Source organism: Armigeres subalbatus, chromosome 3, assembly GCF_024139115.2.
Source record: "Armigeres subalbatus isolate Guangzhou_Male chromosome 3, GZ_Asu_2, whole genome shotgun sequence".
NCBI classification, from domain to species: Eukaryota; Metazoa; Arthropoda; class Insecta; order Diptera; family Culicidae; genus Armigeres; species Armigeres subalbatus.
Genome location: NC_085141.1, coordinates 122,395,060 through 122,422,506, shown reverse-complemented (window position 1 = coordinate 122,422,506; position 27,447 = coordinate 122,395,060). Strand labels below are relative to the sequence as shown.

Genomic DNA, 27,447 nt, shown 5'->3' with positions numbered 1-27,447 from the left:
TCGCTTCCCGTTCACAACACGAGCGGTGCTGCGTGAGCGATTCAGGACCATGCGAGTCCCGGAAGGTTAATGAGATTTATCATAATTATGAACTTTACGATGGTTTCAGTTGATGCGTCGTGCTTTAAATATCATGTCAAATACAACTTATCTTGAGATTTCGCTTGAAAAACTATTGAAAACAATGATTTTCCTTAATAAAATTGACTCACTTGCACCTATAGTGGTGCAACTGTACCAATAGTGGCGAGTCTCATAAGAAATCAATGGATAGCACCACTATGGGAACCAAAGTTAATTTTTACCGCCACTAAGGGAACAGTGTACCCAGTAGTGGTGCAAGCAATATTTGGAAGTTGTTGGTGTTAAGTGACATCAATCGCATTTTTGTTAGCAAATTCATTAGTTTATCTGTTGGCAAAGATATTAAAGTTGTAAATTTCCCGTAATCATCAATTTAAAAAAATATTTTCTTTTGTGGATCCACTAATACCTCCACTATTGGTACTGCTACCCTATATTTAGAGCTTAATGAGCATCGTTGGGGAACGACTTTTCACAAAAGTGACTGTTTTTATAGTAATTTTCATACAAATTTAAAACTGCGCGTGCTCAGTGTAGTTTCAAGCAAATCAGCTAAAATTTTAGAAAGATTAATAAAACAGTAACCGTTATCGTTTAAGCATAGAGGAGCAAAAAAGTCAAAATTTGAATCACTCTACTGTGCATCCGTCAAGTCCATGAATACTATGTAAACCAGGCAACGTACGTCTATTGAAATCAGTCCTCTTCAACTGTCCATGGTACTAAACATGCCTAAATCGTGCTTTTCTGTTAAGACTTGACCTGTCCCTTTGCTTCAGACACTACAATGACCCGACAATCGCTGGACTAACGAACGACAAATTGAACCAATTTGCGGCGGATCGACGTGAACGTAAGCAAATGGGCAAACAAATGCTTCGGGTGCGGCACGCGGGGGTGTGCTATTTGTACTCATTCGGGTGTAAATATTTGCGCCACAATCGCTGTAACATTAAAGGCAGAGAGCTGGTTATTGACTGACTACCAACTGTCTGTATGGTAGAGTGTTCATGTGTGCAGCCTTTCGCAGCTCATCCTATAAAGATACATTTATATCATACTGAAGATCCTAAGCCCGGTTGAGTCAGACAATTTGCAAGCAGATAAAATTTCAGAAACGTAACATGTGTAGACTTTTTAATTAGGTAACATGAATAGAATGCTAGCCCAAGAGATCGTGAAGACGAAGGAAAAGTTTTTATTTGGATGTACCTACCTAAGTATTTGCAAGTATGAATGAATTCATGTAAAAGTATATGCTGTACAGACATATATACTAGGTGAATACTCGATTATGTTGCAACATGTGAGAGATGTATGATATTCTCAGAATGATGACTGTGTGTTGTGAAAATTAGTCAGGTAGTGCGTCCTTTTTTGGCGGAGAAATCAAAGTGGTAGAGAAGAAGAGGTTTAAAAATTCCTCAAAAATCAACTGGAAAGTCTGGCCGCTATAAGTTTTTTTTTTATTTTTAATGTATTTTTAAAGTAATTATACTCATTCTATGAAGACCGTGTTGCGTCGAGCGATAGACCCTTTGTATTATTAAGGCAGCTCAAGTGTCATGAGCTGACATACAGGAGATTTCAAAAAAGGAGTAGATTAGCAAACGTTTTCATGAGTGGTGCATAGTGCGAAATATTAAGAATTTATTGGAAGAAGTTAACTATTGAATTATACTGTTTCTCTTTATATTTATGTATTTGTTGAACTGGTAAACTTAATATTTGCCTGATGAGTTTACTTATAAATAAAACTTAGTTATTATCTAAACAGGAACATTCAAGAGAGCATATACATAACGTGTGACAAACTATACGTGACTAATATACATATTCACATTGAACGTAGAACTGTAAGTTAGGACAAGACAAACCTTAAAGAAATTGAAATAATCTTAAAATTAATTACAGTTATCCTATAACAAAATCAAATCTATTTAAGTGCGCTGCTATCGAGTCAATTGAAGACCAATTTGTAACGTTATGTTTCCTTAAATGTTATTATTTGATTTAATGGATAAATATAATTATAGCAGTCGCGTCACGAGTGGCAAAAAATATAATTTATTTATTCAAATAATCGATTAATTTACAATTGATCACTTAAATCTGAACTTTACTACTTGTTAATTGAGCTAGAACTGACTTGCTCCTGCAACATAAGTCATACTTATACCCTACTAATGCTGATTGTGCATTTCACCAATTCTGCTGATGCTCTGCTGATCGATGAACCTCGTTCGATTTCGGTCAACGCTGTTGCTATCCGAAGTTGTCACGTGGTGCATCGTATTGCCGCGCGGCATGTTGATTTGCAAGGTTGATGACCTATGAATATATATCTCAGTCGAGCTGCTTGGTAAATCCCTACTAAGAGAAGTTTTTTTTAAGGCAAAAATATTTGTTTGCCCCAGAAACGTGTTAAAACGACTCGCCCATTTACAGGCACTTGCTCTCATTCGTTTGCTCGTAACAACTTTTTAAAAAGTGGTCAGATCAAACTATGGGATCAAAATGGATAATGGTTCTGTCTAGAGATGGACGTTCAGATCCGGAACCGTTAATATGATCCGGATCTTTGAAGTGTGTGAATGATTCGAGGCTCACTTTTTAAAAGATCCTGTTCACCAGATCAGCAAATTCAGTGCTGTTACAACAGTTCGCGATTTTCACGGATTTGCTCTTCTAGTCGCGAAAATCGCGGATCTATGTTCACTTTCTAATAAAATGCAATTTAAGAACTTTCTAAAATTGATTTGGATAAATTCAAGATGCTAATGTTTTTTATATGAGTGTATAAGGAGTAAGCAATTGGCAGATAAAAGTGAGGTTAAAAACGAAGGATCATCATTCGATAAATTGGTGATTGACACGTTCTATGCACTATTTCTTGTGTGGAAAATGGAAGAAAATGTTTGGTAAAGAAAACCCTTAAAATTGAAGTGATAAGAGAGAACGTAAATTAAAATTTTGATTTTTTTCTACACCTAACCTCACTTTTAATTGCCAATACTTTGGTATCCAAAAATATTATATCCTAATAGTTATCGTATGATAGTTAGCTGATATTTACACGATATTTGTCAGACCGTGCACAAATTAGAATTCGGAAGTCGGGACTTCCGAACCGAACTTTCTTCCCAAGTTTTATCTGTCAAACTAATTGATGCGTTGTTAAGCGTATCTTTGGGCGAATCCAGCGCACTACTTCCGAAGTTGGGTAAGTTGCCTGTATCTGGAGAAACATTCAACTTCGGTATAAGAGTACTAACTTTGTTCCTGATAGACAATAATTATTGATATCCGGGACGCTGAATTATGTTTAGAAGTTAGTTTTTGTTTTCAATATTGTTGACAGTGATTCCTATGAATGTTGTTGCGAAAATCGTTGATTATTATTACAATTTGAGGAACGACACTTTGTCTATTTTGCTCAACAAGGGTGTTATTGTCCGGTTCATATGCATTGAAATTCGCATCTGGGAACGCAGAAACAGAACTAAAGCATGCTGATTGTCGCACGTAACAATATTGATTCTTATCAACTCTGTCCCCTTGGTTGAGCGATAGAGAGGCCGTTCATCTTTTTGACCTTCTGCTGAATCCAGTTTTGCTCCATAGAGACTCCCAGCACTTCAGGCTGCGTATTCCAACTATTTGCTATCTAGTCCTTTGTACTGTCATAGCTCAATTAAAATCATGTCTTGATTATATCCTATTCAGATTACGCCATTTATCATAATAATTATCGTTTTAAATATGAGAAAGAAAATTGAATGTATGGAAATTGACATCCAATAACACTTTATCATGATATTTATGATTATAAATTGCGTAATATTAGATATTTTTCGGCTAAAAACGTTTTTGCCATTTCACGATCTAAAATTCTTCGTTTCTTTGTTTGCTTGTGCCTACCAGAAATGTTATGTTATGCTATTTGTAAGAAGTGATCAATATCATGTGCCATTAGTTTGTTCTTATCCATGGCATATCTTGTTATTTAAATGATATTTTGGTGCAAATTTTTGATATTGTTGTCTGTTATTTTATCTCTTATATCAATCAAGTCCATATCATGTTTTATTATTCTGGTCATTCTTTTCTTCCTGGGTAGTGTTGTGAAAGGTCATATGATTGTCATTTGATTAATTTTTCTAAGACTTTTTAATTTTTAATGAGCTTATAGCACTTGAGTGGTCCAAAATGTTTAACCTAAGGTACATTGCTCTAAATATAACATCTGAAGCTTGAGAGTAGATTTCTTTTCAAAAATGGAACTTGTCATTCGACATAATTCCATTTGAAAGACATTTTGCCTCACATGCCATAACGGCTTAAACTAGGGGAGGGGGTTCGGTTATGGGCACCCCTACGTAGCTTTTGACAGATAATAGATGCTGTTGTTCTGACAACTGTTATTAGTTTGCTATTGTAACATGATGTTTTGTGCTCAATATAAAACCGGATGGGGATATATACTTTGAACTAGGGGCAAATCAATTTTTTTTACAAAAAAAACAACATGAACATTTTTTGTGCCTTTTTCAAAGTGTCATAAAGCATATTTATACAGTAAATATAATCTATTTTGAGGCTCAATGACGATTTACGTTTAAATTTCAGCCCGATATTTTTTCTCTTTATTTTCCGAAAAGACTGCGAAATTCGGTTGTGGGCACCTTTATTGGTTCGGTTATGAGCACCCTTATTTTATTGGCAAATCATTCAATATCGTTTTAGTTGTCCCCTTATTTATTTCAAATGACGTTTTTATGTTTTGTTGTCGTTTTTCATAGCAACGAGCTTTTTTGAATCTAGTACCCATTTAAATTTTCCTTCCATTGCTCGATCTGGAGAGGCGACTGTATTTAGACATAATTGATTGAAATAGTGAGTTTATCTCATATTTTTATTCTTTGGGTAAGTCTAGTTATTACATCCACACTTTTTGTAATGAACGAGAAAGGCACTATTACCGCTAGGGTGATTAATCAAGTTTTTTTTTACTGTGAGGTAGTGTGAGGTATATCAATACAACGTAAATCAATAAAAAAATGAAACCCATTTACCTAAAGTGTTATTTTAGACTTTTTGATTTTTTCAATATCCTCCCTAATGCACCGATGGAGGCATAATCACTGCTAGGTGAATTGATCTGATTTCTTAGTGCCACTTGACTATTAGAATGAATAAATTATTCCTTTTCTTTAAATCTGGGTCGTTTCTATTCTTGCTTCTTTATTTTTAGCTGATTTTTTAAGCGTGCCCACAACCGAACTATAAAATTAAAATGTCCGAAAATGTCAAATTTGCAAAATTGTCAATATTTTTTTTTAAACAGATAAAATCAAACTATTTTTTTTCGCTAGTAGTAAGATTATTAGTCTACACAGCAAATAAATTTGAAAATTCAACTACGTGTAAAATTGTAGCCAACCCTATTAAACGAATTAACATTCGATATTCAATTAAATTTGATTGACTTTTACAAGAAAGCACAGTTTAAATTTATTTCGATTTAAAAAAACAGTGAGATCAATTGAATGGTACGTTTATTTCCATGCTCCAAATATGTGCATGAAAATACATTTAAAATCACAACATATTTTTATCTGTGTAGCTTTCCATTGGTATACAAATGTCGGCATAAGATCAACTAGGGCCAAAGCTATGGATCAAAGACAAAAGGGTGCCCACAACCGAACCTCTTCCCCTACATATTAACAGCAATGTCCTGTTAGACGCCATAGCGCTACAGGTTCGATCCACCTCATAATTTGATACCGTTTGACACTAATTCCGCAAAACTATGTAAATGGTTATAATCGCAAATTCTATTTTCGTTTCTACTAGCTGTATCCTTGATATCCTTGATTTTTGATCATGAGCCGTCCCTATTCCAACAGTGTTCAAAAAATTTCAAAACCCAAATGCTTCAGAGAAGGAAAAAAATCTGCCTTTAAAATTTTTACAGTTACGCGTTACATGGGGGAGGGAGGGGGTATCAAAAATGTTACTTTTTGTTACGAGGGGGACGGAGGGGGTCAAAAACTCGGATTTCTGCGTGTCGTAATTTGTGAACAGACCCTTATGAAGAACATTACAATGTAATAAAGCCAACATGCCCACTTAAAAGCGAGTGTTCAGAACACGAGTCATGTTTGGAGTTTGAGTCATGACGGTATCGTACTTATAAAGGTTTCGGGAAATTAGACAAATGGATGCCAATGGCATTTCACAACTCTGCTCGTACCTAAGCACATTACAGAAATTGAGACTCCATGGGAAATCACGGTTGGCTGCAAATACGATCATCCACTAATCGGGATAAATGGATGGTCAATAAAAAATGCAATCCCTCCGACTGGGTTCTTGTATATTTACTCATGGTTCATCATCACCTTGCATAACGATCTTCCACACAAAATTTTATCGAATAAATTATGGGCCATGTTCTGACATATGCGGCATGTTATTCACTTCTTCTTTTCTTCTCCTGCTTCTTGAAAGTCCGTAGTTCATTTTGTGTCTTGTTCGGTCGACTTCATTCTTCGATGTTCTCAGATTTATCCCAATCCAGAACAGAAGAACCACTTTTACGGGAAAAGATTGAACGATTTTTCGTTCGTGCATATGGCTCACAGAGATCGATTTACATTCAGATTTTGTAATGTCCTGAAATAAAAACTCCTCACCATACTTCCGAAACCCATTGCAAACTGCACCGATGCTCTTATCTTCTATTTCGCCATCTAACTCAGTGAATGATGGAAATAGTGGACCTTTCATGCGGGGTCTGTTCACGCTTTTCATGGAAAAAGCTTCGCATTTCAACAAAAACTTAACCAAATGGCATTTATGAATCACAGAGCGAAATATTATAGTGTAAACAATGATGCTCAGTAATTACCTGTCACTGTCCGAATAAATATCAAAATTGCCCATTTTCGACCCCCCATCCCCCCTATGTCATACTTTTTGTATGAAGGATCTGAAATTTTTGTTTGGATTGTCACACTCTGAGCAAACCCCCCTCCCTCTCTAAGGGTTACGTAATTTACGGATGCTCCCTAAGTACTTTCCAACACTATTCATGCTCCTGGAATTAAACGAAATTTCATTTCGCTTACCTTGGATATATATTTTAAAGCGTTCCCCATCTATTTTATTGGAAAAATGCTTCCATCGCATGTATTCCATGTATACCGTCCTAAAATAGCAATTCCAATTATTGGTATACTGTTCCAATATTTGCGGTATTTTTTTTAAATTCGTGTTCCTATAGCTGCGAGTCCTATTGTTTTCTTACGGGCTTCGCGACTGTAGGAACACTACCGCAACTATTGGTGCAGAGGCGAAAATTTAGTAAGGTATTTTCTAGATATTTCCAGTTTTTGAAGATAATAAATGCTGCTTCCACTTGCTTCGTATATTGACATATCTTAATGGGTTGCTGCGTTTGATTCGTAGATTTAACGCACACTCTACTATCGCAACTATAGGAACACCCACGACTATCGGATGATCTGTCATTTCTATAGCATGAAACGTGAAACATGGGAGCATCTGCTTTGCAGTTGTGCTGCATGACATAAACAAAGGTTCAAAATCTTAAATGATGCATACATGCCACCTGAAGAGATTTGGACGGATAATCCCAAAAGGGTAGTTGATTATATCAATGCCATCTCACCTGACTGGGAGAGGACGCGTCAAGATGCCTAGTTGGTTATCATTAATTTTTGATTTGTTAGCTGATTTTATGCGACATATTAAATAAGGGTTCTCCAAAAAAGTTTAATTAGTGGCGCCTCGAAAAAAAAATGCCTGTCATTTAAACTTTATCTGAAAACAATAACATTAATATCGTGCTTATACTTTCTGGGACACCCTAGTGATTGGCCGAATGCCGTTTGGCTTAATACTTCAATAGGTTGAAAATTGCTCCCGGGCTGAATATTACATAGGCTCCTTCTTCATTCCTCATCCATCTCTTCTGCCTCCCTTCTAATTTCTTCATTTTACATTTTTTCTTCTTCCTTCTTTGTTTTTTTTCCATTTTTTTTCTTATTTCTTCTATTCTCCTTCTTTCTCCTTATTTTTCCTCGTTTTTCTTCCTTCATTCTTCTTTTTGAACTTAATTTTCATCTATCTTCTGCCTCCTTCATTTCTTCAAGTTGTTCCATGCGTTCACTTAAACTAAGCTACTCGTTTCCTACACAACACTTCTGCCCCTTTTCTAATGACATTCCTACTCTCTATAATCATCTCCATAGAACTGAGAACATGTGTCCCAAATTTGGCAAGAAGAAAGAAATATACAATGTATGACAGGAAATGTCAAATGCTTGTGAATATAGAAAACACTTGCAGCTTATTTTTTACTTATTTTAATATAGAGCTTGGCTGGTTGGGGTCTTTGGGACAGCAATATTTAAGCCTTTAAAAGTACCGTTTTGGCTCAAATCGACTCATTATCCGAACACTCGGATTTAAATGGCCATTTCAATTCAATTCTTGGTCCTCCGTAAATCGGCGAAAGATTTAGTTTTAGGGCGCCAAAACACCAGGGTTCGGAACATGAGTCATGTTCAGGATTTGAGTCAAAACAGTACTTTCTTAGCAAGGTCGACTAAAATTGACGATACACACTCAGTTTTTATTTCTGCAGCTCGGCAAAAATCCGCACAGCCGTGCGCCAGCAAAATAAAAAACTGATATTCCAGCATAAATGACGTTTGTTAGCTGATTTTCGGCAAAATATTTGCTGATTTTAAGCAATTTTGACAGAAATCTCGGCAAAAAACATGATTGCTGGGGCACGGCTGTGCGAATCTCGGTAAAAGTTGACCATTTTGCTGAGATCCCGGTAAAAAAAATTAAGTGTGTAGGTTACTTGCTTACAGGTACTAACAGGATACTTTTCTCTTTTTCTTTCCCTCCTTTTCAGCCACAAGATAATAGTTTGGTTTCGCCTGCCAAACGAACGAAGGCTTCGCTGTCGATAGTGAATCCATTGGATGTGCTGCGACAGCGAATCATCCTCGAGATGGCCCGAAGGCGAATGCAGGAAAACTCGATGCAGGTGAGCCCCGTACCTAAGATAGCTAGTTAAAAGATGATGATGACCTGAGAATGATGACAATGAACAATGAATGTTTGCCGGATGAAAAAAAAAGTTTGTATGGAGAAGGGCTATTTGGTCGGCTTCCCCAAAGCTGATTACTCGGCCGCATTTCATCTGATTTATTTTGTAACGCAATTTTATTTTTAAAAAAATGTTTCAATTTACGCAATTTTTTGAAAGTTTTTTCTATGAAACAATACCAAGGTTTATGTATACCATTTTTAATGTTTATTTCACAAATTTTTTTTTACAAAAAATCAGTATAAGAAAACGTTGAAAAATTGAGGTATTTACAGCTTTGAAAGTCAGCCACTTTTTTTTCCTATATTTCCCCACAAAGATTCTTAGTTGGGGATCATATCTGGGATACTTGCTTTCAGATTTCAAAGGAAAATCTTGAGCAAATTTGCGCTATTTGAGAAACGCGATTCAAAAGAAAATGTTTTGGTCATTTTTGCCTTTCACGTATACCAAGGTGTAACGAAAAGGCTATATATTCACTTCCAAGACGGTTTTGAGATAGAAGGTCCGGAGACCCATAGTGTTATATACCAATCGACTCAGCTCGACGAATTAAGATGATGTCTGTCTGTGTGTATGTGTGTGCGTGTGTGTATTTAAGTGCGCAAAATCTTTTAGGCACTTATCTTGATCCGATTAGTTTGCATTCGACGGGGAATCCTGTCCCATTGTTTTCTATTAAAAATTGGCCAGATCGGACTATGGGATCAAAAGTTATGGCCATAATACGATTTATATACAAAAAACACGCCAAGAAATTCTCACTCAATTTTTTTTAGTATATCTAATGTACGAGAAAGGCACAAACACCGCTAGGTTGATGAATCAGGGTTTTTCCTTAGTCTTTTTGTGCTATGGCGAACTTCTACAACGCTTCTGGTTGCCGTCACAAGAACATTTCAAAACAAAACTGTCGTAATATAAACACATCATCATTTCACATCTGAATTATCTCAGTAACACCTCTATTTTCAAGTGGTTCAATTCTCACGAACCAACTAAACCAACATCTGGTTGCCATGCAAATTTAGTGACATTATTCTATAAAACGATGACACCATGCTGCATCGTCCGGCAAGTAGTTGCCAGCAAGAAGGTCAAATTACAGACCTCCTTGACGGCAACGAACCCTGCTGTGGGAACGCAACCCTTAACGCATACGTTGTATTTCATTATTTACAGTACAAACATATATCAATTACCAATAGTCAATCGCAGTCCAGGCGTCTATCTCTTACTCTGTTTCCCACTCTTCTATCTCTGTTATTTTATGTAGACTTAATTTAGAATAAAACTTATTTGGAAATAAAGCGAAACATTCAAGATTCAACAATCAACAGTGAAGGTTGTTCTGACTACTGATGACAACCCATCACACGGCGCAGTTACAAAACAATGTTTCACGATACGACGAGTGAAACTGTATCCATGAACTACTTGGGTATTATTTCTATTTTAGACTTGAAATTAAGTCACAGTGAAAATACTGAAGAAGTAATTTAAATTCATTCGTGCTAAGATAACTATCACGTTCCGGTGGAAAAACACCAGCGAATAGAGGAAAAAATACAGAATTGAGTGCAAATATACACGAAAAAAATAAAAAAATCGACTCGCATAATAATAGTTGGCTTGAGTGTAACAGAAGATATACGTGATAGGGCAACGTGTCGTGGACAACGCAATCTTGAATCGCAAATCAGATAGAGTAGAGACGGCTTTGTTTTAAGCCAGAAAGACAGCATAACGATATCATCATTTCAAAAGGGCGAAACTGCTTTTGTTGCCCACCTATGCAATCCAACACCACTGATGGACGCAGTGAATCCTCGTGGTCGTGGTTGATTCGGTGAACATTTGATTCAAACTCTAGGACAATTTGAAGATCTTACAACATCTCATATACCTGGATTTGAGACGCAAATGAAACACAAATCATGGAATACTCGGAGGACATGATTGGGTTGATACCGCGGCGGAGGACATCATGGAAGTATTGGTTGATTCGGTAGAACAGTTGATAAGAGCTCCAGAGTAATTTGGAGATCCTACAACATCTCATATGCCTAGATTAGAGACGCAAATGAGGCACAAATATTCGGAGCACATTATTAGCTTGATACCGATGATTCGATTCAAACTCTAGGACAATTGGAAGATCTTACAACATCACATATGCCTAGATTAGAGACGCAAATGAAAGACAAATACTCGGAGGACATGATACCGTAGCTGAGTACATCATGGAAGTCGTGGTTGATTCAGTAGACCATTTGATTCAAACTCCAGGACAATTTGTAGACCCTAAAACATCTCATATGCCAGGATTTGAGACGAAAATGAAAGACAAATAATCGCAGGACTTGATACCACGGCTGGGGACATCATGAAAGTGATTGATTTAGTAGACCATTTAATTCAAATTCCAGGACGATTCGGTTTACGATCATAGTTTACGGTTTACGACCATAATTTATTATCATACATGTTTCCTGTATAGTTTACATTCAATTTAACGCAAACAATATAACATGCATTTAAATATTTTCAGTAGTTCCATACATGTAATACAAGGCGGTTTCATCAGGTTTCGCCGAATTATCACAGTTTGCATAATAGTGATGCTCAAAATATATTCCAATGATCCAGGTAATGTCCATCATATGTTTTGTCAATATTTCCATCATTACTAGATAGATAGATATCATTTTCGGTAATAAAATATGAGTATATCACCAAAATTGCATTTTTCAAAATCTGTTGCTTCACTTCCACAGCTTAACTTCCCTTTTCACTTTGATGTAGGTTTCCTCCACCTTGTCAAAGTTACGTGCCGTAATATCAATGTCGTCAGTGAAACCAAATAGCTGAACGGACTTCGTGAAAGCAATTTAAAGCAATGTTGGATAGCAGGCACGAAAGACCATCACCTTGCCGTAATCCTCTGCACGTTTCAAAGGGAGTCGAGAATACCCCTGAAACTTGAACTACGCACATCACCCGATTTATCGTCGCCTGGATCATCCGTATTGGATTATCTGCATTAGCATTAGCTGCCATCGCTGGTTTGAATCGATTATATCGTATACAGCGGCATTTCTGCAATATCTGGCGTACGGCGAAAATTTGGTCGGTGGTAGAGCGTTCGCCCATGAATCCCGCCTAGTACTGCCCCACAAACTCTCTTGCAATTAGTGTTCGTCGATAGCATACAATTTTGGAGAGTACCTTGTATGAGGCGTTCATCAATGTTGCTGCAATCCAGCTTATCGCCCTTTGCCTAGATGGGGCATACGACACCCTCCATCCATTCCAGTGCCACTTCCAGCTGCTGCGCGTAGTCTTGGGCTAGTCTATCGTCTTGTAGCCGCCCAATGTTAAGCCGCGGAGTTTGGCTTCGACAAGTGTTGCACACCTTCGAGAGTTTTGAACGCATGCATACCGCAACGAAGTAGTGGTCGGATTCAATATTCGCACTGCGGTAAGTGCGGACGTTCGTGATGCCAGTGAAGAATTTGCCGTCGATTAGAACGTGGTCGATTGGGTTTCCGTTGCTTGGTTAGGTGATCGTGGCGATTTTTGCGGGGGAAGAAAGTGCTTCGGACTACCATTCCACGGGAGGCTGCAAAGTTTGTGCATCGTTGGCCGTTGTCGTTCGATACGGTATGCAGATTATCCGGTCGGATGACCGGTCTATACATTTCCTCCCTTCAATTTTGACGTCCCGCAGTGGGCATCCATCGTATTCCTGCTCCAGTTCTGCATAGAACGCTTTATTCTCGTCGTCAGGTCTCCTTTAATATGGACAGAGCACGTTGATGATGCTTATAGTTGAAGGAACGGCCTATGATCCTCAGCTTGTCCAGCACTATATGAAGCCAGTTCCTATCTTGTTGGTGGTGCAACAGCTTTGGTAGAAGATAGCCGCTCGATGTCCACTTTTCCACACGTTCTGTCCAGTCCAGCAAAGTTCCTGCAGCGCCATGACGTCGAAGTTGCGGGGATGTAATTCATCGTCGTGACCTGCAAAACCTAGCGACTTGCAGTTCCATGTTCCAAGCTTCCAATCGTGATCCTTTATTCGTCGCCTAGGTCCTTACCGATTGTACCGGACCGAGAATCGAACTCGCCATCTCCGGATTGGCAATCATACACCTTTACACGCAAGGCCAACTGGAGACCCGTGATATACCGAAGTTTTAATTTTTAATTTGAATAATAAAGTGTTAATCACATGTTATAATTATAAGAGAATGCTGGTGATAATTTGGAGTAGCCGCTTCTGTTTGAAATATTCTAACCCGCAAAGCCTTACCTACCCCAAAACAGTCACTTATACTCCAATCCATAAAGGATTTTATTTGCATCCATGAGTTCAAAAGTCCACATGTCAGTGGCAGTTGACCATGTTGAATCAGACACCGTGAAAGTCAAGAAGCTTTGAAAAAGTGAAAGTTGTGTAGCTACTAGCGCTCCAGACTAACTTACCCTGCCTACTGACAAATGTGTTTAGGTTGATAAAGGGATATCCTCTTCCCGGTAATGATACGTCATATGATGGCAGCATATTATGCTATAGCATCGATGAATGTTTATGGAAATTTTGAAGAAATATTGATTATGGGATGGTGATACCTGGCTTCAGGGGAAGGTCACCCTAGCGTGATGGGCGTGTCACCGGGGAGGACTCGTATCACGGCAAGCAGACCACCACCGCCAGCACTATTGAGTATATGGAAGCATCAGCTGTCATTATGTCACCTCTTTCAATGCCGTTCATCGCCAAGTTGGATAGTATAGCAAAACTTTTCACTACAAGCAGCCTGAATCAACTGAAACACATGTGGGAAAGCAGTGACATGTTTTGTGCTTGATGGTTATGGATAATGTATGGGATGTCATTGAAAGATCACGTTTTCAAATGAGATGTAATTTGAATCCATTTATTATTGGAACATGGTAAAAGTTTATTGTTTACTTTATGTGTACGGTATTGAAACATGTATTCAAAACCCATTACGAGGAAATGCGTATCACCATCATGTCGAGCTAGATTTTTGGTAAGAACTATGGTTTTTATAAGTGGAACAAATTTCAGGATCATAGAGTTTATTTAGCTGTTTACACGGGTAAAAATTCGTTCCCAGAAATGAGAAAATAATTCATGATTCCATGAATCCGTCGTGTTTTCATGCTATGAAAATACACCATGAATATAAATCATGATTTCATGATTTATTATCAACTTGTAACGCAACCAATTACAATTTGATTGTTAAGATCGACAGAATAAAAAAAAAGGGGATTTGAACTGGAGTACACTGAGCGAGAGTCCGGCGTGCTACCTCTCAGCCGTTCTTACTTCTTGGGAATGGAGTGTTCGAAGTATTACCGGTTATGCATACTGTCGACTGATGAGGATTGCCTAGTACCATGAATAATGCTCCTGAAATCATGAATTATAATCATGGTTTCATGAACTGACCTGATTCATGATTTCATGATTTTTTATTCATGCCTGTGGGTATGCATTTGTTTCCGTGTATAAATAATATATAATTGCACCACACTTTTATCGGTTATTACAAATATGCGATCATATGAGAGCTGATAAAAAAATCTAGTACCTACACTAGTTGTTTTATACAAATTTTTATACGTGGGTCATTTCTCATGCGAGTATGAGATTGTAGATTATCCTATTGACTAGTTCGATTTTACATGAATTGCTTTTTTATAAACAACTTCTAGAAACCATCATTTTGTTGTGACGCTGAAAGCTTGAAATAATATACGATTATTCTCTAAGATGAAATATGGCTGTAGTCCGTTTTTACTGGAATAACTTTTAAATCGCCAAATTTGATATCGTTAACTTTTCTTGAGGGCTCCAAAGATATCGTCATCAACAACATCATGCGACTGAACAAGATTTTAGAAGATCTTGTTAATGTAGAACTCGCACCCTGTGATTGTAATATCACCCCTTTCGAGATGCAGAACTCGCTTGCAAAAAAAATCTTAAAAGGATTTCATTCCGATTTCGTTCCCATTCCACCGTACACCTTCCACAGTATAGAGTGGTTCATTTTCAAACAAACAGTGCGAAGATAGCAAACAATAACGGATGACTGGCTTTGGAGTGGAAGGTTTCATATCGTAACGGTCTTCCACCGAAAAAAATAAAATGCCACTTGATGATGATATCTGGATGAAGGCCACTTAAGGGGCAAACATTCCTACCACCGAACCACCCCCATCCGCTCTCAGTTCATGTTTGGAAAAGGCTTCCCCTATACCCAAATGTTGCGGAATGTTTTGTACCTGTACCTTCTCAGGAGGGATGTTTCTCTACGTTCCATTCATTGGATGCTCCTAAAGGTCGAGCGGCCAGATAACTCCACATTAGACTAGTCCAAAAATGTTTTACCAGGATCCAATTGACTTTTCTCTTTGTTCTGCTATTCAACTCAATGTTAGTTTGGTCTTTCATCGTGCGGTTTTATTTTATTTTCCATACAACGCATGGAGCATCGTTGTATCCGTCTGAATGAGTGAGTCAATTAAGCGTCTTGGGATGGATAATTCCCGGTCCGTTGGTCTAGTTCAAAATTGAATCGAATAATTCATTCAAATGCCTATATGGCTACTTTTCAATACATTATATACGTGTTTTGTACGCTGTTCAGGATGGATGTCTCAATATGTATTGCATTAGCACTATGTAGACCGCCAAATATTTATTTATAATTTGAAATTTATCGAGGAATGTTCCTAAAAAAACGTGGACCTACTATTTCGTAGATTTGAAATAAGCTCTTAATACTGAACTGAACAACAGTACAACTGAAATTTTTGCTTCTCATTATCTCTCTCAAGTGATTTGAGACATAAAGGAACCGAATTTTGCAAAACCCAACTGACAAAAGTTTTGAATTTTTACAACGATCGATTTTGGTGGAATAAAAAGAATATGTATCAGCATAAAATTTTGAAGGAAAGATTTTTTACTTTAACCCACTTTTCTAAATTACATACAAAAATACCATTTTAGGAGAGCAGCCAACAGCATATATTCTCGTGGCGCACGGCACGAAAGGAGCGATGAGAACGATCAAATTTGTATCTAGCGTGATATTAGAAAATAGCGCATTCACATTTGCAAACACGAAGTTAACAAATATATTGAAATCAAATACAGGAAAAGGACAAGACAAAATAAGACAAATAAACCAAAAAATTACTTCCTGGCATTCCTCCAGCTATACGTCCTCCAGGAATTCTTCCAGATGTTCTTCCAGAAATTCTTTCAGATATTCCTCCAGATACTTACTTGCTACTTGATGGGCTACAGCTCTTCGATGAACCTACGCCGAATGGAGTATCCTTCTCCACTGGACTCGATTCTGGCCCAATCGCTTCCAGTCGCCCTGAACATTGAGCGCCCTCAGGTCCTCTTCAACTGCAAAAATCCATCGTGTACGCGGCCGTCCACGAAGCCTGCGGTCTCTTCCGGGTTCTATACTGAATATTATCTTCGCTTGACGTTCTTCCGGCATACGAACAACGTGACCAGCCCACCGTAGTCTGCCGTGTTGAATAAGCTTAATAATATCCAGCCCTTTATACACCTGGTACAATTCGTGATTCTTGCGGCGCCGCCAGATACCGTTCTCCTGTTTACCGCCGAGTATTGTCCGCAGCAACTTACGCTCAAACACTCCGAAAGCTCTCCGATCAGCCTCCTTTAACGTCCATGTTTCATGGCCGTATAAAGCCACCGGAAGAATCAGAGTAGTATACAGCGCGAGTTTTGTGTTCGTTTGCAGACTACGGGACTTAAGCTGGTTACGAAGTCCGTAATAAGCCCTATTTGCAGCTGCAATACGCCTTTTCACCTCGCGGGTAACATCATTATCGCACGTCACTAATGTTCCAAGATACACAAATTCTTCTACCACTTCAAATTTTTCACCATCCAGCACTATTTCGCTACCACCACCACTAATAAACCCACGTTGATTGCCAGCGACCATGTACTTCGTTTTGCTGGTATTGATCGTGAGTCCAATCCTCGCTGTCTCCCTCTTAAAAGGCGCAAAAGCCTCTTCCACGGCGCGGCGATCAATCCCGATAATATCGATATCGTCCGCAAATCCAAGGAGCATATGCGATTTTGTGATAATGGTACCGCTTCTTTGCACGCCAGCTCTCCTAATCGCTCCCTCGAGCGCTATATTGAACAGTAGATTCGAGAGTGCATCACCCTGCTTTAATCCATCTAAGGTAACAAATGACGTCAAAATCAATAAACAGATGATGTGTCTGCAAGTTGTACTCCCGGAATTTATCAAGGATTTGTCTCAGGGTAAACATTTGATCCGTCGTTGATCGGCCCTCACGAAAATCTGCTTGGTATTCACCGACGAAGTATTCTTCAAGCGGTCTCAATCTGTTGAACGGAATACGGGACATAATTTTCTACGCCGAATTAAGGGGGGTTATTCCTCGGTAATTGGCGCACTCTAGACTGTGCCCTTTCTTAAAGCAAAAGAGGCCATCCAACCAACCTTTTTTAACCTCATCTAGTGTAGGCGACTCCACAGCTTGCCCATCGTCGTTAATATTTATTCTGTTCATCGATGCACCGTCACTTCCACTATTCAACAAAGTCTCGAAGTGTTGCTTCCACCTGGCAGCCACTTCGGTTTTATCTGTCAGCAAACTCCCTCGTTGGTCATTGCACATAACGGGAGACGGCGCTGTCTTTCTCCGAATGCTATTGACAGACTCATAGAACCTCCGCATATCGTTCTGCTCCATTTTTTTCTGCGCCTCGCTAATCACTTGTTTTTCATATTCTTTCTTCTTTCTGCGGTGGGTTCGTTTTTCGGCTGCTCTTGCTTCCTTGTATCGATCTCTGTTCGATCGAGTACCCGACACCAACATCCGGCTTCTGTTCTTCTTCTCGTCTGTCACTCTCTGACACTCCATATCGAACCAACCCGTCCTGGGTCGCCTCTGTGCAGTTTCTTCCACTTCTCGTGCTGTTGTGCTCACCGCTCCAAGGATCGACTCCCATAGATCGTTGATGTTGTCGCTAACGTTGATTGAACTTATCCGTTCGTCGAGCTTCTGGCGGTACTCAGCCGATACTCCTTCCGCCGACAATCGCTGGATATTGTAACGCATCGTTCGCTGTGATCTTTCGTTCGATACAGTTGACAACCGTGATTGATCGAACGAGTTAGTGATTAGTGTTAATGTTCGGACCTCTGAATGTCCGCACATCGATAACATCCGAGAAATGGCGCCCATCCACCAGAACATGGTCTATCTGATTGCAAGTTTCACCATTTGGGTGTCTCCAGGTGTGCTTTCGGATATTCTTTCGTGCAAAGTAGGTGCTACTGATGGCCATCCCTCTGGCAGCAGCGAAATTTACTAGCCGTAGACCGTTGTCATTGGTAGCGGAGTGAAGGCTATCTCTACCGATTATGGGACGAAAAAAGTCCTCTCTGCCGACCTAAGCGTTAGCGTCTCCGATAACAATTTTCACGTCATGCTTTGGGCACTCTCCATAGGCTTTATCAAGACATTCATAAAACGTGTCCTTCACGTCGTCCGATTTATCGTCAGTGCGTAAACGTTGATTAGGCTATAATTGAAGAATTTGCCCCGTATCCGCAACACACAGATTCGTTCGCTAATGGGTTTCCTCCGCATCACTCGCTTCATCTGCTTGCCCATTAATACGAAATTATGCTCTGATTTTCCGCCGCCGCTGTGATAGATGTTATATTTGAATGCAGTGTTGGTCGTGGGGTCCACGGCTCACAATTCACGTTCTCCGGATCTAGGCCATCGGACTTCTTGAATAGCGGCCACGTTCACTCCAACCTTCTGCAGTTCACGAGCCAGATGGCTCACTCGTCCAGGTTCATTTAGGGTCCTGACATTCCAGGTACCGAGTTTCCAATCATAGTCCTTATTTCGTTGCCGGGTCGGTTGCCAAAAATAACGTTCTCTTTTTCTCCTATCTCCATTTTTCGTGGTATTTGAGAGGCTTCAGTAAGCTACCTTACCGGGGTCGCGTTACATACATCGCGCTGGTAGGGCTGCCACCTTAGGTATAACTCACGCGATACAGCATTTCGTTAATCAGCTGCTGGGTACCAGGCAGACGCTGTTTGAGCCGCACCTCCTGGTGAACAGACGCTCGAGGCGTACCTTCTCACTCTATCTATGTCAGAAGGACAACAGTGCCCAGGCTGCACTACCAGCTAAGTACACAACCCTTAGCTGGCGGTCTTTTGTCATCGGACGACCCGTGGAAGCGTGAGATAGGAACTTGTGGGGACCAGCGCTCTGTTGGGCGTAGAGGTGTGCGCCAGTCCGATATTCGCCGGCGGCGGCGTTTTCGGCGTCACGCCGAAGGCCATTTTAGCCGGCGGCGGCGGCGGCGTGAATCGGCGTGGCGATTTTTTTAATACGTTTCCTCAAGATTTTTGGGGGAACCTTTAAGGTCTGAGGGAAGCTCTCTCGCGGTAGAGCGCCAGCCCAATCCTCAAGAAATTCGTTAGGATATTCGCCCCAGAATTCTTTCGGATATTCCTACAGAACTGCCGTAATCTGAAAAAGTGACGTATACGCCATTTTCCAAAAATGGTGTTAACGAGTACTACTCATCAAGCTCTTTAACAGAAAAATGGAAAACATGCATGTTGTAAAATGGCTGTTACGTCACTTTTCCAGATTACGGCAGAGAAGCTCCTCCAGACATTTCTTAAGGAATTCCTCCGGATATTCCTGCAGGAATTCCACTGGATATTTATTCAGGAATTTCCAGGAGTTCCTCCGAATATTCTTCCAGATATTCCTTCTATTTGTCTTATTTGTCTTATTTGTCTTATTTGTCTAATTTGTCTTATTTGTCTTATTTGTCTTATTTGTCTTATTTGTCTTATTTGTCTTATTTGTCTTATTTGTCTTATTTGTCTTATTTGTCTTATTTGCCTTATTTGTCTTATTTGTCTTATTTGTCTTATTTGTCTTATTTGTCTTATTTGTCTTATTTGTCTTATTTGTCTTATTTGTCTTATTTGTCTTATTTGTCTTATTTGTCTTATTTGTCTTATTTGTCTTATTTGTCTTATTTGTCTTATTTGTCTTATTTGTCTTATTTGTCTTATTTGACTTATTTGTCTTATTTGTCGTGTGTTATGCAAATTTAAATGAAAATGATGCCCTTACAAATATTTAATGAAAATTATGACCTAGAGCTCAAGGGAGTGGAAAATAAATAACAGATATCAAAATAAAAGAAATCTGAAAGCTCTTCGAATTTGTTCAACATTGTTTTAGAAATTTATGAAATTATTTATGCTCAAATTGCATTTCTGTCAAAAAAAATTCCAGCAGGAGAGACAGGCAGAAAGTTTGTATCGGGTTTATGAAAAAACATTGTTTATTTTTGGGAACTTTTCACTGTGGACGCATTTTGTTCAACTCATTGTATCGATATAGATTACAAAAAATTCATATTACGGTTTTACGAGTTCTTCCAAGCACTTATTATTTTGGCGAGCATCTAGCCCTTCGGTACAACTAAAGTTTATCAGAACTCCCATTTCATGATGAACAAAGTTTGAAATTTTCCCACATATGCTTGAACTAGTCTACTCCCTTGTTTTAAATCGTTCGAATCAAATAGGCTACGCGGTACGGAAAACGGACTTCATCTCGTCTGGTTGGTAAACAACATTGAAAAGCCATTCAAGCGATTGACTCAACAACTTCATGCTTGCTGCAAACTTTGGGCGTTTTTTTTCGTTCTCCGTCACCATCATTGATGAGGAAAATACGTGCTCCCGCGGTTTTTTTAGATACATTGTAGCCCAAAAAGGAAGCATCTCTGCGCAATTGGTGGTTGGTCTGAACCTCTTCGGGAAAAGGCCAAACGTTCCGTTGTTTCATATGTTGTCGCACTCTCTTGAATGAACCTCGATCGAAAATATATCATGATGATGAAATTGGATTGCGCTGCTGGGCGGTACGAGTGGATTTTGCGGTTTTAGGAAGGGTAGTCCATGGAGAAAACGTGATAGAGAAAACGTGATGGAAGGTTTGCTATGCCTAAAGTGGGAAACACCGGAACGAAATGCTGAGGGTGGGGGAGGTTGTGTAGCATAATTTAAAATCGATACCCACAGTTCTGAAGTTCGTTTTGTGGTCCAAATGGCTAGAAAGTGGTTGGATGTGGGTTGACACGATGACAAAATGGGTTTCAAATTATTGGAGAACTGATACACAACTGATTTGGCGTTGGCAAACACGAGAGCAGATACATCAGCATGGCTCAATGGCTAAACATTGTACAGAGTAGATCCCGGAGGTGTTAAATTAGGCCTCGGTCTCTCGAATCATATTACGTATTACATGTACAATCTGTGCAATAGATTATTCTACATATATCAAAAGCATTTCCTATTTTTAGTCAAAGGACAATTTTGCTTTCAACAACGATATTTTTAGAAACAAAATCACAGCCCCCTTGTAGTTACAAGTTGTAATGCTATTTGCACATATGTATTCATAAGTCAATGCAATGCTTGAGAGTAATTTCAATGGAGTAAATCGTTCAAACCTGTATTACTAGTGCGTTTCTGAAACGTTAAAATTATCTAAAAACCAATCAAATTTCACTTTGCCATAGAGGCTTCAAATCATGTATTCAATGCCCCCACATCCCTTCATTATTGCATAGCTTTGGATTACATATTAAATGGAATGCGGGAATTTACTGAATCGTTGCACAATCAGTCAAACTCGCATCAATGGTTTTGTATAATCCCCATAAACACCAATTATCTCCCAGCAAACGTAACTGATTCTACCAGTCAGTTCCCATTATGATAAGCCGATGATTACCACTATTTAGCATGTAAACGTGCAATTATTTACCTTCTCACTTTTTCACTTTTCTCCCTTCCTTCCCGAACAGGTCGCCCGGAATCAGGCCATCCTCCGTGAAATCGGCAAGCGAAGCCACGATGTGTTTCCACAGGATGAAAATCCGCTCCACTTTGGTAGCCCGGATCGTTTCCACCACGACAGAGTTCCACTGGAACGGCGCTACGGCTACCTCGCCCCCCAACGCCAGCTGGAGGACGACCTGGGGTCTGCGGAAAATCAGGAACCTGCCGGTATCAGCTCGAACAGCGTCGCTAGCAGTAGAGACGGAAGCGACAGCCTCGGCAGTGCCACCAGCGAAACGGGAAAACAAATTAACGATCGTAAGGAAATTAGCAGCAGTAGAGACAACAGTGGGGGTGTGCTCACATTGGCCGCCGAACAAAGGCAGCTGGAACGAGAACAACAGGAGGCCCAGCAGGAAGCGCATAAAATTCTCCATTCTGCTGTGGCCAATGGTGGACCACAGGAGATGAGATTTTCCAACGAACGGGTGATGCTGCCCAACAATCTACGCGATGACGACGACGGTGATGGTGAAAACGACGATGAAGAGGTTGAGTATTTCCAGAGCAGCTATTTTCCCAGCGGTCGTGGCCACACACAACTGCAGCAGCACTTACCAAGGGATGACGAACGAATTAACAGTGATGATAATCGGCTAAGGTATTTGTACAGAATCCAAGACAAGTATTTCGGCTAGAATGAAGAACAACACAGGACCACTCAAATGACGCAATCAGTTTAACATTTAGTTTATGCACACGAATTCCGAAACAAGTTGTAGAAACACAAGCGACTTATCCGACGTGTTGGTAATAAAGGTGGGAGGAGAGATATGCTTAATAATACCTGTGACCAATCAGTTTTTCTGCTTTTCCAGCTCAGTGATTTGAAAAGGTAAGCAACTGAATTGGCAGTCGTTTATCGAATAATCGCTTTCCATGTAGTTGCTAGCAGGCTTCCTTCGCAAGCCTTCGTGGTCGGATTTCCAATATCCGTTTTAACAATCTGTTGAAACTTTCAAAGTGCCATCGCTTGACCAATGAAGCATTAATTTGCCAGCCAAATTGAAAAGTGAAAAATTCAAACAAAAGTTTTCCGAGAGACGAGCTTGATGGTTCATGAACTTTCGTGCTAAACTCGAGTTCTATTGGCAGCAGATTCAGTCGGTTACGATTTATGGTTTGGGACACAGATTTAATCGTATTTATATTCGACCGCATTTTTTGAAAGAGCAGAGCAGGTCGACCGATTGATGAGGTGGCAGTTACCATTGGCAATTAAAATACTAACTAACCACCCACCTAATTTTGATTTTCGGTGAAAATGGCAGAGCCTGACTTCTCAATATAATAAGGTGAAGGTTAATTGCGTAGAAATGGTTACAAAAATATGTACGTTATACTTATGTACTAAAATTCATCTCGTCTTTTCACTGGCACATTCTCAGCGATTCATTAGGCATATCGAGCTATAGATGTTTCTCTACGAGTGAACAATCATTGAGTTGAATTTTTAGTTCGCTACTTTTGACTTATCGCTCGACATTTACTTGTAAAAGTTCAAAATGGTTCGGTAGGTAGTCTTTCTTTACATACTCTTCAAGCAATGTTCGTTACTCAATAATTAGGAACTGTTTGCATTCTTCCGAATGATGCTCTGATAAAATTTACTTATCGAGATCTACACAGCCGATGTCGATGAATAAAACTGAATACCATTTGGACTCATATTCCGAATTTGGTTAATATTGCGAACACTCTGTTTTCGAACTTAATCACGGCATTCTTTTCGTTGAATCCGTAATTTTTATTAAATGTTCATAAATCCTCATCCTCTATACTGAGAAATACTGAATGTTTTTAATGTAGGGTGGTATTTGAATCTCCTGTGTTAGGAATACGAGTTAGACATGTTCGTAATATTTCAATCAGTACGATGTGTATGATCGTTTGGATTTAATTTTCATCATAGAGAAAATCGTTGGCGAACCCCGATGTCAGAAGGGGGTGTTAATATGTAGCCTCTCCATCTATTTTCTTGCTTTTAAGCTACTTCTTGAAAATTATTAAACGTCTTATGTACAAAACGAATCGACTAAGAATTCAAGCCAATTTAATTATTTAATTTATATAATTTAATTTATGTTTCGACCAAATCGTTTATTAGAGCCCTTTGTTATTTAAAAAAAAATTGCAAATTGTTATTTACAGAAATGATTCTGCTTTCTGAATGTTACGCTTAGTAGAGTTGGGAATATTTGAGCGGGTTGAAATCAAAGGGGTGTAAGTGATAATTTGATCAAATTTGACGTAAATATGTCAAAAAGGATCTAGTTTTAAAACTTTGCGACAATATGTTGATATCGCTTGTACCTTATTCATAATAAAAAAGAAAGTTCACAGAAAATTGAGGTTTTTCTAACTTTCCTAACATTTTTATGGACTAAAAAAATGTTGACTTTTATACCCAATATTAACTATGTAGGGGCCTTCCTTAGCCTAGCGGTAAGATGCGCGGCTATAAAGCAAGACTATACGGAGGATGGCTCAACCATCGAGCACTCCTCGTGAGCAAACTCGCTTGCGATTCTACACGATAGAATTACGATTATGCATCGTTTCACTCATTAGCAAAACAAAACAAAATCGCTCCAAAAATTTTTTTACACTTGCGAGGAACGTCAATTCGCTGGTTGATAGAATTGCTTGTATAGAATCGTCCATATGAGTTTTGAGGTTTAAGTTTTTCTCAACACTGCTATGATGGAAGCTTTAAGGTAAAGCAGTCAATGAAATCATATCTAATGAAATCCGTTGAAGAATCGATGAGAACATGTTTGTCTTTATCCGAATACCGAGAAAAATTCTTTCATATTCATATTTCAAGTTGAGCGTGAGCACAAGGTGGATGCTTTTGTGAAGGAATCCTTGGAACCTCTGAAGAAACTTCAACTCCAGATATCACTGTAACCAAGACTATCTTCCAGTCCTCCAGATTTTTGTGATTTATTTGATGTCCATTATTGATAGTTTTGTTGAAAAACATAGACGGCTACAGATTTTTTAAAAGAAAGTATAAAGTGTCTTTGCCCCACTTTAAAATTTGTGTTTTCGAATCACAATCCTGATAAATGAAATATTATGTCAGAAAAGGCATTAACCTCAGTAATTAAATGAGGGAATATTAATATTTCCTCTGAAATAGTCGTTTGACGGGAAGGACCATTTGGATGAAAATGTAATTTGCCCGAACCGGTCCTGCGGCTAGAAATGTAATTAGCTGAACGAGTAATATGAATGAAAATATCGACCCGTTTGGCCAAATAACATTTTCGGTAAAATGGCTTTTCCGCCAATCGACAATTCCGGCCTTCTCGGCCAAAGTATCATTTCGATGAACGGCATTTTCGGTCAAATGACCAGTTCAGCCGAATGATATTTTCGGCCGTATGTCTATTTCGACTGAACGACATTCTTAGCCAGATGGGTTTCGTCCAAATAATAAATTCGGAACAAATTTCGGCAGTGCGGCCTCCGCCAAAATGGCTCTTTCTATCGTTCGAATGTCAGTTGGCTGAACAATACGTTAAGCCGAAAGTCTTCTACCTGAATTTTATTTGGCTGAATTAAGCGTTTGTCCGAAACGGTTATGTTGTCGAAAATGATTTGGCAGAAAGTGATGTACAGGGTGTCTGAAAATTATCCGTACAACAAGACAGATTTATAATTATTTTTCGGAACAAATTGAAAAAAGCATGCATTGCATGTTATTATGATAGGATTACATGAACCAAGCTGAATTTGTTCACTTCAAAATTATCCCTACATCCCAAGTTATACGACCTTGTCGGAAAATAATCACGATAGCCGCACGTTTCAGATACTTTTCAGACATTTTAGATGATTGTGACATGATTTCAAATGTCTCGGTGATATATTCGGTGTTTTGCTGGCTATTGTTTTCAAGATGGACCATACCGAAAGAAAAATTCAATTCAAATACGGCGTATTAGAAGGCTATTCCTTTTTGTTCGAAAAAAAAAACGGAAAAAGCATTCACAAAAACTAAAAAGTTTTTTTTAACATAAAATGACTCCCAGTATTTCCAGAATATAATTTGTTACAGCCTGCTGAGCTGTTATGCCTCTAGCTATTCTTATTCAGTCCATTATTGTCTTTTTTTGCTCTGTAGAAGTAAACTGTCAAAATCTGTACGGATTATTTGCAGGCGACATGTACAGCCGAGAGGGACATTCGGCCATGCAGGTAGTTTGGCCGAAAGAATTGTTTGCCCAAACAGGTCATTTGACTGAAAATGCCGTTTATCCGAAATGGTCATTTGACCAAAATGGTCGTTTGGCCGAAATGGTCGTTTGACCGGATTTGGTTGAAAATGCCGTTTGGTAGAAATTTTATTTTGGTAGGAAAAGTCATTTGGCTCTAAAATATCCTTTTTGCCAACTATCCATTCGGGCAGAAGGGATTTTAGGCTAAATACCCTATTCGGCTAAGCGACTTTTTGAGCAAAATGACCAGCCCAAGGTAATTGTTCGGCCTAACGACATCGGCCATTCGTCCCTTCCTACCAACCCAAGCAGCACAATTCACGTTGATTTGGTTGCAATAACTCATATATGACCAAATTTGGTCATATATGAGTATCATCAACTGATTTACAACATGTGTGTTGCTCGGGAAATGACATTTTCGGCAAAAAAAAACTTTTGGCTAGATGGGCTTCGGCCAAATGGATTGTACAGTCAAATAACATATTCGGCCAAATGGCTTTCTGTCCCAAACGGCCCTTCCTCGTTCAAACATTTTATTCCAACCAGAAATTCTTTGGATATCAACAGGAAATTCTTCGATATTCCCACCGGAAGTTCGTCTAAGTTTTTACAAAGAGCTTTCAGAAATTTGAACGGAAAATTGTATGGAATTTTTAAGAAAATTTAGTATTAGTATTTTTACAAAAAAATCGGGAAATTCTTCAGAAATTTCATTGATCCTCTAACGCTGATTTGAAGAAAATTCCTCTTACTTTTATTTCATTCGAATGCGAATATTTTTTGCAGTGTCTTCATCTGATGAGCGCTTGTGATTCTGCTATCGACGGTAATTTTGTGCCGTCACCAAGCGATTATGATTTGTACTTTAAAGATAATTTGTCTTGGTACAATCTTTTCTTGTATAAAATGGTGGTCCTGAAAAGAACCGAATAATTTTCAATAT

General features: G+C 38.9%; 1 protein-coding gene across 1 annotated transcript in view; it reads left to right on the top strand.

The window, feature by feature from the left end:
- Positions 1 to 23,631, top strand: part of LOC134221058 (uncharacterized) — a 136,495-nt gene extending 112,864 nt beyond the window's left edge. Inside the window, exons 3-4 of the mRNA XM_062700237.1 lie at positions 9,041 to 9,175; positions 22,242 to 23,631. Of these exons, the coding sequence (XP_062556221.1) occupies positions 9,041 to 9,175; positions 22,242 to 22,913 (807 nt within the window). The 3' untranslated portion in view covers positions 22,914 to 23,631. The remainder of the gene's footprint in view (positions 1 to 9,040; positions 9,176 to 22,241) is intronic.
- The last annotated feature ends 3,816 nt before the right edge of the window (positions 23,632 to 27,447 follow it).